Here is a 14,469-nt window from a genome sequence, read left to right as displayed (position 1 = left end):
CGGTCCCTCTTCTCTTTAAAAACAAAGCCGTGATTTCTGATTTTAGATCCACCAGAGAATTACAAAAGATCCTTCTTCTCTTAAGAAAAAGATGCCGTGATTTATGTGTCTAGATCCTCCAAAAAGGACAAAAGATTAATCTTCTCTTTCAACAAAGCCGTTATTTCTTTGTCTAGATCAATAAAAAGGACAAAAGATCAATCTTCTCTTTCAACAAAGCCGTTATTTCTTTGTCTAGATCAATAAAAAGGACAAAAGATCAATCTTCTCTTTCAACAAAGCCGTTATTTCTTTGTCTAGATCAATAAAAAGGACAAAAGATCAATCTTCTCTTTCAACAAAGCCGTTATTTCTTTGTCTAGATCAATAAAAACAAAATTGCAAAAAGACCACTCCTTACTTCCACAAAAAAAAGAAGATAAGAAAAAAAAACTGTGATGTCAGTGTGTAGATCAACCAGCGAATAACATTAAATATCCATCTTCCCTTTTAACAAAGCCGTGTTTTCTGTGACTAGATCCACCAAAGAGTCCACCAGAGATCGTGACGGACACAAACACAGACGTGTTGTCTTACGGCAATACCCTCAACTGCTCAGTGCACGGAGGAAAACCTCTAGTCGCTTCCGTCAACTTTAACTGTACTAATCCGTATCTGCCTGACCAAGATGACGTCACAGATACAACGTCAGTGACAAGCATGATCGTCATCAATGCGACACAGGTTACGTCATCTCTGACGCGGTGCACGTGTTACGCTGAATGGGCCACGGAGCCCGGTCTCTACCTAGAGAGAACCGAGAAGACGTTTACTCTGCAGTGTAAGTACCTTTGTTGAAAGCTTGCATGATAAGTACAAGCAACAAAACATGCACACACACGCGACGATGCACAGGCGGACAGACACCCAAACAGACATACAGAAAGAGAGACATACAGGCAGACAGGCAGGCGGACATACATAAAGACAGGCAGAAAACAGGAATGCGGGCAAACAGATCATCAGTTGTCCCTGGAGGGCCAGATCGAAACCAGCTGATGGCCAGCCCTATTCTCATCATGGCCATCATGACGTCAGACACCAGTCTGGGGCAGGCCATTTGTTGATACGCTCTCCTTTCGGGGGTTCGCTTCTCTTTGAAATCTTGGTCCCGTCCGAGGAGGGTCTGATTTCTCCAATAGGGCTATCTGTGAAGGAACACTCTTTTCTCTCTATGTTGCTCTGCTAAGAGATTTCAACAAATCTCAGAAGAAATGCTCTGCTGAGTTTTAATTGTTTCTTTTATAACTCATGATATTTAAGGCAATACTCTTATCTCATAATGTCAGCAGTCTTGTATGGTGATGGCCAGGCGCGCACTGTGTGTAGGAGAGGGGGGGTGAGTGGTTGCATGTGTTGCTTACGTGTGTTCATAATTCAATATATCGTCAGTATTAAGTCGCAAATTTCACCAACCTGCAAATGTTTCAGATAAAGCAACCGTGGCGAACTTCACAGTAAACGACACCGGTAATCTGACAGTACAGGAAGACAAGTCGCCTCCCCTTGTTTTCTCATGTGAAGCGAGTTTCAGCAGACCGCCCGCAACACTCTCCGTACGCAAACTGGAAAACGGGACATTTAACTTTAAGGTCTCTCCTGAAAACGGGACATACGACGTCTCTGCAAGCAACACGTGGACAGAAAGCCAGCATAACGAGAGCGGCGCTTCCCTGACGTACACTGTGTTTCCAGCCAGATGCGAAGACACGGGTGTGTTTGTGTGTGCTGCTGACAACGGATTTCCTGAACCCAGTGCACTATCTGTTCGAGTGAATGTCACGTGTAAGTCAAGTTCTTCTGCAAACTTTTTTCAAACAGGGTGTAACCTGTCGGTCAAGAGCTTCTCAAAACCTTTTCATGCTGAATGTTACAGGCCTTTAAACTTTTTGAAACAGGATGTTTCATGTCAGTCAAGTTTTTCTGAAAACCGTTTAAGACCAAAACTAGTCCTTCGCCCGAAACAAATTATCATACAAATACAGTAAGCCGTGGTGCTCTGAACAAAAACCGATGTTCAGACTATCCTCAAGGGATTGTGTTCCTATTATTGGCACACCAGAAATGAGGAGATGTCGAAATAAATTTAACCATTTGGGGCTTTCGAGGAATTTTGCTTGTTTGTTTGTTTAATAATTTCATCCTTCTGTATTCATATTGTTTTCCTGTTTTCTCTGCATACCTTCAGTTATGACACTGCGTTTTTATATTTAGTCAAGTTTTGACTAAATATTTTAACATCGAGGGGGAATCGAAACGAGGGTCGTGGTGTATGTGCGTGTGTGTGTGTGTGTGTGTGTGTGTGTGTGTGTGTGTGTGTGTGTCTGTCTGTGTGTGTGTGTGTGTAGAGCGATTCAGACTAAACTACTGGACCGATCTTTATGAAATTTGACATGAGAGTTCCTGGGTATGAAATCCCCGAACGTTTTTTTCATTTTTTTTATAAATGTCTTTGATGACGTCATATCCGGCTTTTCGTGAAAGTTGAGGCGGCACTGTCACGCCCTCATTTTTCAACCAAATTGGTTGAAATTTTGGTCAAGTAATCTTCGACAAAGCCCGGACTTCGGTATTGCATTTCAGCGTGGTGGCTTAAAAATTAATTAATGACTTTGGTCATTAAAAATCTGAAAATTGTAAAAAAAAATAAAAATTTATAAAACGATCCAAATTTACGTTTATCTTATTCTCCATCATTTGCTGATTCCAAAAACATATAAATATGTTATATTCGGATTAAAAACAAGCTCTGAAAATTAAATATATAAAAAATATTATCAAAATTAAATTGTCCAAATCAATTTAAAAACACTTTCATCTTATTCCTTGTCGGTTCCTGATTCCAAAAGCATATAGATATGATATGTTTGGATTAAAAACACGCTCAGAAAGTTAAAACAAAGAGAGGTACAGAAAAGCGTGCTATCCTTCTTAGCGCAACTACTACCCCGCTCTTCTTGTCAATTTCACTGCCTTTGCCATGAGCGGTGGACTGACGATGCTACGAGTATACGGTCTTGCTGAAAAATGGCATTGCGTTCAGTTTCATTCTGTGAGTTCGACAGCTACTTGACTAAATATTGTATTTTCGCCTTACGCGACTTGTTCGTTGATGTTTTCCACATTGATCTGCTGTGCGACTTCAGGTGGCCCCAGGAGCTACAACTCGACACACACTTTCGACGACCCCCCAGAGCTGACACATGAAGGACTCTCAGCATTCCTCGTGGCAAACCCCGTCCCACATGCCTTCAGCTATAGCCACGTAGGGGACGACACAGCCAGGACGACCACCCCGGTGCCTGATGGTGTGTTTTACACACAATGTGTTGGGCACGAGTCCACGGACTTTCTCGTGAGATGCAACGTGAAGGGTCTTGATATTTCCGAGATGCAAACTGGTCTCTACACCGTGTCCATCATCAATGTGTATGGGAAGTACACCTTCTCCTTCCAGATCAAGCATGCAGGTCATTGTTTTTATTCTGTATTTTGCTGTTTGAATTTTGCAATTGTTTCGATCAGCCACACTTCAGCTTATACACCTTCTGTAATCTGTGGACACCAGGCTATCTTTTATTTGTATATAAGCGTTGTTTCACGCCCTCACAGTGAAACCATTAGAGGCATGTTCCCTGGACGCTTTTTCTGATTAAACTTCTTTCTTCACATGTTCAGTGATCGCCAACCTTGTTCTATAGCCTTGACGCTGTCGTGGTGCAATTCCCTAACTCCTTTTAATCCATGAAAACTACTCTGTAAAAGCCAACCGTATTGTTACAGCGAAGAATTTAATTCCCGTGTAAAAGAAGCCAGCAAAAGGCAAAATGATAGAGGACTTTGGATGTATCTTCACGCCGGGTATAGCTAGCAAGGGTGAGGGGCCTACGTCATTGAAACTACATGTAATCTTACTTGCAGTTCTGCTCTAATCCATACTCTGCTCTTACTTACTACTATCCTTACACCTGTTCCTTGTCCCGGTGTGCTCTCACGCCGCCCCGTCCCTGCACCCACTGTTTCATCCCCATCTGAATTTCGGTCCGCTGCCAGACTTGTCCAATTCACAGACGCTCCAGGGACGCCCCAGGGAGGGATGTCGGGTCGCTGCGGTAGACTACCCTCGGAAGATGACACTGCACTTCTGCTGAGTCACTTCGACGGTTTTCAGTTGTGGGTCTGTCCCGAGCCAACGGACGCAGCCCACTACCTACTATGCCCCCTACTAACGACATTGACTGCTAAGTCGCGGAGCTAGACTGAGTGAGCGTCCCCTCCAGAGAGCAGACCGCCACTACGTCCCTCCGTCGACCCCTTACTTACTACCTACATTTCACCGACAATAATATTTTTGAAATACCTAACACCAATATGTTCAAAATAAACTTTGAACTTTATAATTCCATGTGCCTTTGTTTCAGTTACTCACAGTAGTTTTTTTGAGAAAAAATTCTTCAAAAGGAACATGTGCAGAGTCGAAAATGAACTTTCGTTTCACAAAATTTGCTTTTCTTACAATTGCCACTTCCGTCAAAAATACGGAGCCTCTCCCTCTTTTACACCAAATGATAACATCTCCCGGTAGGGACGTCACATGCAATGGCTGTGCCCGCGCTTTGTGTTCGCCAACGTCAGCTCTGTGTCCTGGTGAAAGGTGACGTACTGTCTGCCGTTTCAGTGATGTCACCTGACGACACATCTGGAGACTCCAAGACAGCGTCCAAGACATCGTCAACCATGGTTCCAATGATTGCGGGTGGAATCGCAGCAGCTGTCGTCATTGTTGTCGTCGTCGTCGTCCTTGTCTGTTTTCGTCGAAGAAATAAATCGCGGAAGACAATAGACGGCCGGCTGCAGAGTTCTTGTAAGTCAACCTGTCAATGTTTCGTTTCTTTGTTTTTCTCTAAACGAAAGTATAATAGATTGTAGGACTGGAGTATAGAGCATAACTCTGTAGTTCTGTCCTTTAGGCTAACGTACTGTTCTATTTGGTTGGATCTGAAAAATGTTGATGAACAATTCGTTTCAATTTATAGATCTTCACCCGAGGTAGGTAGACATTTTACTTCCCTTTGCATCCAAACACTGCATGGAAGAAAAGAAGTAGTGAAAAGAAACGAGACATTGCAAGCCGTGGAACTGGAGCTGGTGGGAAGGGTCGGGGGAAGGGGGTGGGGAGGGTACGCGTGTGTGCGTGTGTGCGTGTGTGTGTGTGTGCGGGTGTGTGTGTGTGCGTCTGTGTGTGTGTGTCTGTGTGTGTGCGTCTGTGTGTGTGCGTCTGTGTGTGTGTGTGTGTGTGTGTGTGTGTTTTGAGGAGGAGGGGGTCTTGGGAGATGGAGAATGTTAAGGGTGTGTGTTGCTGGAGTGTGATACAGAGTGTATGTGTGCCTCGGGCTGTTGTGGTGGGGAGGGAAGTGTTGTCTAGCGGAAGGGGTGAGTACGACGCTCTCTGTGCGCTGAATGAGCTGTCCCTGTCTCCACACAGATCACAACAAGACCTACGGCAACACGACTTTTAAGGCTCAGACACGCTCCTATCGCCCAACCTGCCCTCTTCCCAACGGATCTGCCCACGTCACCACCAACCCAGCGGTCAATGACCCATCACACTCCAACGTGTACTCCGGTCCTCCCGGCCACACAGAGTCAGAGGCAGGCTACTCCACCATCAGCCCGACAGGGGAACCGACTCTGGCTTTCTGTAACCAAGGCTTCCTGGTCTTCCCGGAGGACGAGGCTGGATACATGACTCCCGTGAAGCCAGGCGCCCCCCGTCCCCTGTCGGGCCACTACGCCACAGCACTGCCCGCTACTGAGGAGAACGAATACAGCACTATCAAAACGCTGGACTAAAAGCGGTATTGTCAGCAAGGGGACAGCACCGACCAGAATGGTTACAACGCTGTCAAAGTGGTCGACTAAAGCGGTATTGTCCACAAAATGTCAGCAACGATCAGAATGGTTACATGATCCAGGTGGTCGACTAAAGCAGTGTTGTCCATTCAGTGCCAAGCGCCATTGGAAAGACCACAGCAGCATCAAGGTGATAGACGTAATTTATATTGTCAATAAAGTGTTAACAAAAATGACAGCATTAAAACAAAACATATAACAGTTAAAAAAAAAGTTGATTTATTAATACCCATGAAGCGTCAGCAACAGCCACAATGCGTACAGCTACTTCAAGGTGATGGACTAAAATGATATTTTTCTCAAAGTGACAGCAACGTATATTCCTTTGTGTAACCTTATTATACTGAATTGTGCATTTTAACACATATTTCTGATGCATAACTGTTTATTCCCATTCCAATGCTTAATTTGTACATCATGTACTTTTTTTATAACTAATTATAATGAGCTCACAACTTTCCGGTTGGCATCTGTTTCAACCACATCCCCCATCCCACCTTTGCTACCTCACTCCCTCTCTCGCTCTCTCTCTCTCTCTCCCTCTCTCTCTGTCTCTCTCTCTCTCCCTCTCTCTCTGTCTCTCTCTCTCTCCCTCTTTCCCTCTCTCTTCTCCTATCTCTTTCTCCCACTCTCTCTCTCTTTCTCTGTCTTTCTGTTTCTTTCTGTCTCTGTCTGTCTGTCTGTCTGTCTGTCTGTCTGTCTCTCTCTCTCTCTTTCTTTCTCTCTCTCTCTTTCTTTCTCTCTCTCTCTCTCTCTCTCTCTCTCTCTCTCTCTCTCTCTCTCTCTTTCTCCTTAACACACTTCTCTACTTTCATTGTATTGCTTTTGATATGTTTTCTATTTGACCGTTGCCTATATAAAATCAATACAAGCTGCTACGTCATATAATCTGCAAAATGTGAAATATGTTTGTCACGTAATATAATATTTTGCTTGAGTTTGTATGCATACTTTTTATTTCCCAGTACTATTGTATTATGATTTATTAACTTGAATTATAATACAATCTTGTTTGAAACAAAAGTTCAGCCAAAACCAGAACGCATACTGTTACATCAAAAATAGGGATACACATTGCATTTTATATACACGAAAAACTTGATGATATTGAAATGTTTCACACACACACACACACACGTACACACACACACACACACACACGTACACACACACACACACACACACACACACGTACACACACACACACACACACACACACACACACACACACACACACAACTAGTTTTCCAGTTTGTGAAACATAAACTTTAAGGCACATTTGTTCTGAATATAAAGAATACAAGAGAGTGGTTTTTTTGTATATAGCATTCGTTCAGTCCAGACCCAGGGAATGAATATCACAGTAGAGCTCTGGAAGAGAACTTTCATAGAAGAACCGTGCTGGGTCTAGAATGACAGACAAGCCTGGTAAGTATCATAATAAAACAAAGCAATTTGGCGAGCACTTGTATTGTGTTTGTTTGGTTAAATGTAATCAATAAACTCAAGACAAGCATTTTGTTTGTTTGGTTAAATGTAATCAATAAACTCAAGACAAGCATTTTGTTTGTTTGGTTAAATGTAATCAATAAACTCAAGACAAGCATTTTGTTTGTTTGGTTAAATGTAATCAATAAACTCAAGACAAGCATTTTGTTTGTTTGGTTAAATGTAATCAATAAACTCAAGACAAGCATTTTGTTTGTTTGGTTAAATGTAATCAATAAACTCAAGACAAGCATTTTGTTTGTTTGGTTAAATGTAATTAATAAACTCAAGACAAGCATTTTGTTTGTTTGGTTAAATGTAATCAATAAACTCAAGACAAGCATTTTGTTTGTTTGGTTAAATGTAATCAATAAACTCAAGACAATCATTTTGTTTGTTTGGTTAAATGTAATCAATAAACTCAAGACAAGCATTTTGTTTGGTTAAATGTAATCAATAAACTCAAGACAAGCATTTTGTTTGTTTGGTTAAATGTAATCAATAAACTCAAGACAAGCATTTTGTTTGTTTGGTTAAATGTAATCAAATAAACTCAAGACAAGCATTTTGTTTGGTTGGTTAAATGTAATCAATAAACTCAAGACAAGTATTTTGTTTGTTTGGTTAAATGTAATCAAATAAACTCAAGACAAGCATTTTGTTGGAGTGCGGTGGAAATAAGATCTCTTATCTTCTGTAGTTATCACACATATTATTTTAGCTTTTACTGTTAATGCCTATTGGCAGGATTCGAGTAACTGAAATGCATTGTGTTATTGTTTTGGACAGACAGAGGTAGAAGGAAAATAAATTAGATGCTTTTTATACTTTTTGTTTGGTCTGGGAAGGCCTTGATCAAGGGCTTGTAATTCATCCTTAACTTATAATCGATTTCCTGTCAATATAATCACGTGGCTTATACAACAGCAAATACAAATATTTTATTTGGATACAGCTTCTAATTAGATGTATCTTATAACATTGGTGTTTCCCTATAAAGGCAGAGATGGCACAGAAATTATTTATTTTGTTTTGAAAGCTTATTCTGTCAAGGTGTTTAATTCGTATTCTCAAACAAAAATAAACGATATGGAAAATCCAAGACATTTTACTTCAATGGCATCTTTAACAATGACACATGTGTCCATAATGATATAGTTCTAAAATGAAATATCTACATGTATTCAAAATAAAAAACTACACTTTGTATGGGTTAGTGCATTTGTAAACAGGAATCGCTTGACAAGTGGCCCCCTTCATCCCCCCCTTCCTCGTCCTGATATGGCTCTGCGTAGTCGGCTGGACGTTAAGCAACAAATAAACAAACAAACAAACTACACTTTGTCCGTCACAATCTTGACCTGCTCTCAGATCTTCATGAATGATGTGTGATCGTGTGACCTGCATACACTGATAGCCAAGCGACATCAACTCTTTAATGGAAACTTCAAAACAAAGTGTGCAGATGACGTCGTGAAGATTGCAGGCACATATTACCAATTACTACATAGTTGCAAAGAAACTTAGTTAACTTACATCATAGTTTAAAAGAGAATATTGTGTGATAGTCGTTTCACCTTGTAAGAGAACGGTGACATTTTGGGTTGCCATTGCTCGTTGTGAAGGACAGTTACATAACGAAAGTCTGTCAGCCCTCCTGCAGATTTGTATCTTAAAAGCTCTCTCTCTCTCTCTCTCTCTCTCTCTCTCTCTCTCTCTCTCTCTCTCTCTCTCTCTCTCTCTCTCTCTCTCTCTCTCTCTCTCTTTCGTTTACAATTATTCTCTGTATATGTTCCAAGGACAGGTTGGAAGATTAGGCTAAGCCTAAAACCTTTATCCTTATGTAATAAAGTTCTGAGTTCTGAGTTCTCTCTCTCTCTCTCTCTCTCTCTCTCTCTCTCTCTCTCTCTCTCTCTCTCTCTCTCTCTCTCTCTCTCTCTCTTACCTTTCACGGCCTTATTGTTTGTAATTGTTTGTGTGTGCGCGTGTATGTGAGTCATTAGGGCTGCGCAACTGTCTCACTTTCTCTTCTTTTTTTTGTTTGTTTGTTCAATCTTCTTCCCATTTTGTGCTTGAATTTTTGCATATTTTGTTGTTGCTGTTAAATTGTTCTAATAATTATTACACTTTTATTTAATGTCAACGGCGGATTCTTCTCTCCGTATCGGGCATTTGAATATTTACCATTTAGTCAACAAAGTGCCTGATGTTTGTGTATTTTTGAACAAACAACCACAGCTCGTACATCTTTTTGGTGTTTGCGAAACACGTCTAGATTCGCGTGTTTCGGACAGCCTGATTGATATTCCAAATTACTCTGTTTTACGACGCGATAGTGCACAAGCTGGCCAAACAGGTATTGCTCTGTATGTCCATCGGTCTATTGCTGGCATTGTGAAGCGAAGGGCCGATCTTGAAGATGAAAATGTGGAATGTTTGTGGGTGGAGTTGAAAAATGGTAAATCCTCGCCTTTGTTAATATGTTATATATATATCGGAATCCTGCTGAAACAACAAGTTGGAATGATGATTTTGTTTTAATGATGGACAGAGCAAAACGTCGTGATGAGAATGTACTATTGCTTGGTGATTTTAACATTAATTTACAGAGACCCCAAACAACTTGGGGCTCAACCACTGCTCTATTTGGTCTTCACCAGCTAGTTAAAACCCCTACAAGAGATACCAATAATTCATCTACCCTTATTGATCACATTTATACTGATGATAAGACCACTGTTTCAAATGTACAAGTAGTACACTCCACTTTCAGTGATCATTATTCTGTTTTTTGCTCGATTGTTCTGAGATTGCCCAAATCACAGCATAAAGGTCATACAACTATCGAGTACAGAAGTTTTAAATACTTTGACGAGTCTGCCTTTTTCTGTGATCTTAATCGAGCGCCATTTCAAAGCGTATTTAATTGCAGTAACGCAGATGATGCTTGCAATCTTTTCCATGAGATTTTGTGTTCCATTATTGATAAACACGCTCCACTACGTCAGCATAGGGTGAAACATCCCCACCTCCCCCCTTGGTTGACATCGGACATTATTGAGGCTATGGCGTTGCGTGATTTCTTTAAAGAACATAACCTGAAAAGCGAGTACAAATTACAAAGGAATGAAGTTTTGAAAACGGTAAGGCAAGCAAAAGCAGATTATTTTAATAAATTGCTTTCTGATAAGAGAGATACTTCTACAATTTGGCGAGCAATGAATGAAGTTCTTGATAAATCTCGAAAGAGATCGACCAATTCTCCGTCACAAATAACTCCAGAAGATTTCAATCAACACTTTATTTCGCTCGCAGAGAAACTGAAAGCCTGTCTCACGCAGAATGAGTCCCTTGATATTGATGTCTCTCTAGAAAAATTAAAAACATTTTGTGGACGAAAGTTGACTCAAAACGAATCGTTTTCTATTCCACCCATTACTGTCCACGAGGTTGGAAAACTGATAGAACAGATGGCGAATAAAAAGTCAATGGGTCCCGATAAGATTCCTGTCCGGTTGCTCAAACTTGCTTTACCATACATAATTGATTCACTGACTTATGTCTACAACCTTGGCATACAACAAAACGTTTTTCCCTCTATTTTAAAATGTGCCAAGGTAGTGCCACTCCCAAAAAGCAAGGATCTTACGGACCCTAACAACTTTCGACCAATTTCCCTCTTACCTGTTTTATCTAAGCCTTTGGAGAAGCATATTCAGAAATATTTACTGGAATATATGGAACGAATGAATTTGTTTCATCCATTTCAGTCTGGATTTCGCTTTAAGCATTCATGCCACACTGCTCTCAGCTCTTTATGTGAAACTTGGTTATCAGCTATTAATGAGTCCGAAGTAACAGGAGCGTTATTCCTGGACTTTAAAAAAGCATTTGACCTTGTAGACCACTCCTTATTATTAAAGAAATTACAATGCTACTTAAAAGATGACTCTGCTTGTGCCTTCTTCGAATCATATCTTTCAAAACGGAAACAATATGTATTCATCAACTGTAAAACTTCGTCGAATGATTTTGTCAAAAGTGGTGTGCCTCAAGGGTCTGTATTAGGACCTATATTGTTCTGTATTTATATAAATGATTTACCTCTTCATGTGTCAGATGAGAAAGTAACATGTGAGTTCTTTGCGGATGATTCATCAATCCACACCAGTCAGAAGTCTTTGGTAGCCGTCAACCAATCTCTTCAAAAAAGTATAGATGAGATGACAGAATGGTGCACCACTAATGCAATGGTTATTCACCCTGTTAAGACGAAAAGTATGGTGATTACAACTAGACAAAAACACCAATTAAAACCCTTACAACTTCAACTGTCAATTGATTCAACTCAAGTGCAACAAGTTAAAGAGCATAAATTATTAGGGGTTACCGTTGATCAAGAATTGAAATGGCAAACTCACTTGAGTAAAATTTGCAAATTAGTATCTAAAAATTTGTACTTATTGTCTAAATTAAGACATTATGCCGATGTGGAAGCACTCAAGTTGTTTTATTACGCTCACATAATGCCCCATATCAACTTTGCTTCAACACTTTGGGATAACTGCAGTGATGTTCATCTCAAACGACTCAATTCTCTTCATCGCCGTGCTGCAAAACTAATTCTGCATGAGTCAAATAAGCCAACAGATGATAAATTAAAGCTCCTTAATTTCCTTCCCTTGAAAGATCAGTTGACGCTAAACAAGGCTGTCTTTATGTACAAAGTAATTAACAATAATGTTCCTGGATATTTAAAATCACATTTCAGACATGCCACAAAAAGATATGGGTCCCAGAACCTGATTCCCCCCATCCCTCGTCTAGACTTGTATAAGTCAAGTTTAGCCTTCTCATGAGCGTCTCTATGGAATTCCATACCCCTTCCCCTCCAAAATGCCTCTTCTGTGAAAACGTTTAGGCGCCAGTTTCATTCCCGCTTAATGGGTAAATAGAACACTTTTCATGTCTGATATTTTAGTGCTTTTTACATTTAGTCAAGTTATGTTTGTATTTTGATTTGTTCTTTATGTGTATGTATTGATAATGATATACATGCGAATGATTGGGACAATTCCTCCCCACATTTGTTTTCTCCCTTTTGTTATTAGTTGTTTTGGATGTTTATATGCAATGCATTATTGCAACTATGCTGCAATTTCCAAACTATATTGTTTTTCCCATTTTTGAATGTGTATACAAAACCATAACCCTTTTCTTATTCCTATTTACATTATGTACGTCTGTAAGTAACAATAACCTTGTCAATTTTACTATCTATATTATGTGCGTCTGTATTAAGTGTTTGTATAAGGGACAGGTTGTAAGATTAGGCTTTGCCTAAAACCTCTATCCTTTGGTAATAAAGTTCAGTTTCAGTTTCAGTTTCAGTTTCAGTTTCTCTCTCTCTCTCTCTCTCTCTCTCTCTCTCTCTCTCTCTCTTTCTCTTACTCTCCCTCTTTCTCTCTATCTTTCTCTCTCTTTCTCTCTCTCTCGTTCTCTCTCTCTCTTTCTCTCCCTCTTTCTCTCTCTCTCTATCTCTCTCTCTCTCTCTTACTCTCTCTCTCTCTTTCTCTGTATCTCTCTCTCTATCTCTTTCTCCCTCTCTATCTTTCTCTCTCACGTACTATCTCCCTCTCTCTCTCTCTCTATTTCTCTCTCTCTCTCTTTCTCTCTCTCGGTCTCTGTCTCTGTCTCATTCACTCTGTCTCTCTCTCGGTCTCTGTCTCATTCACTCTCTCTCTCTCTCTCTCTCTCTCTCTCTCTCTCTCTCTCTCTCTCTCTCTCTTTCTCTTACTCTCCCTCTTTAAACAAACTCCAGTTAAATAGTGACAAAACCGAAGTTATGCTGGCCTGTCCCAAGAAATTTCTCAATCACCCTTCTCTTCCTGCCTCTCTCACTGTCAACGAACTACCTATCTCTTTCTCTCCGTCTGTCCGCAGCCTTGGCGTCACTCTCGATCCAACTCTCTCTTTCCAAAAACACATCTCTAACATCTGCAAGTACGCCTATCTAGAGCTGCGCAAGATTAGTTCAGTCCGTCACTACCTCACCACTGATGCAACCAAAACGTTAGTGTGTTCTGTAGTCCTCTCAAAGATAGATTATTGCAATTCTCTTCTGGCCGGTCTCCCTAAGTACCTTTTAGATAGACTTCAAAGGATCCAAAATAACGCTGCCCGCCTGGTCTTCAAATCTTCCAAATATGAACACGCCACACCCCTTCTTCACTCTCTACACTGGCTGCCTATCACTAAAAGGATCGAATACAAACTCTCCTCTCTTTCTTTTGCCGTCGTTTCTGGTTCTGCCCCAGAATACTTCTCAGAACTCCTCAATCTCTACACCCCCTCTCGTCAGCTTCGCTCCGCCGCCGACACTCGACTCTTCCGACTCCCCACAGTGCAAACAAAGACATGTGGCGAGAGGTCCTTCGCCTATCAAGCCCCTGTGACCTGGAATAGATTACCTCTGCCTCTCAGACACACAGATTCTCTCACTACATTCAAGACAAATCTCAAAACACACCTCTTTCAGCGCAAGTGATTTTCCCTCCAGCATCTCCCCACCCACCCCATCCCGCCCCACCTCACCCCCTACCTAGTGCCTAAAATAACGTGTATATATATTTCCTGCGCTTTGTGTCAGCACTGTTTGTGTGTGTGTAAATAGTATTGTTGACACGTTTTTAAACAGTAGCCTTATGTGGTTCTTGTGCCTAGGCTGTGTATTGGACTGTCATTGTATGCCTGCATCATTAGTTGTCAGTAATTATTACATGTGCTGATTGTTCTCTTTGCCTGCGCGCGTATAGTATGTTGGTTATGATTGGTCATAGTATGTTTGTTTATGTTTGGTCGTTATCTTTGCCTGTGCGTGTATTGTATGTTTGGTCGTTTTCTTTGCCTGTGCATGTATAGTTTGTTGGTTATGTTTGGTCGGTTTCTTTGCCTGTGCGTGTATAGTATGCTTGGTCGATGTATGTATTGTAAAGCGCTAAGAGTAGACATTTTTCTAGAATAGCGCTA

The 14,469-nt window shown here is 40.8% G+C and overlaps 1 protein-coding gene across 1 annotated transcript in view; it reads left to right on the top strand.

Annotated features, from left to right (window-relative positions):
• LOC138974203 (uncharacterized) overlaps positions 1-8,775 on the top strand; it is a 24,788-nt gene extending 16,013 nt beyond the window's left edge. Inside the window, exons 3-7 of the mRNA XM_070346918.1 lie at positions 518-820; positions 1,471-1,824; positions 3,186-3,509; positions 4,718-4,903; positions 5,525-8,775. Of these exons, the coding sequence (XP_070203019.1) occupies positions 518-820; positions 1,471-1,824; positions 3,186-3,509; positions 4,718-4,903; positions 5,525-5,892 (1,535 nt within the window). The 3' untranslated portion in view covers positions 5,893-8,775. The remainder of the gene's footprint in view (positions 1-517; positions 821-1,470; positions 1,825-3,185; positions 3,510-4,717; positions 4,904-5,524) is intronic.
• The last annotated feature ends 5,694 nt before the right edge of the window (positions 8,776-14,469 follow it).

This window comes from Littorina saxatilis, linkage group LG8, assembly GCF_037325665.1.
Source record: "Littorina saxatilis isolate snail1 linkage group LG8, US_GU_Lsax_2.0, whole genome shotgun sequence".
Lineage (NCBI taxonomy): Eukaryota > Metazoa > Mollusca > Gastropoda > Littorinimorpha > Littorinidae > Littorina > Littorina saxatilis.
This window is presented reverse-complemented; position numbering and strand designations above follow the sequence as displayed.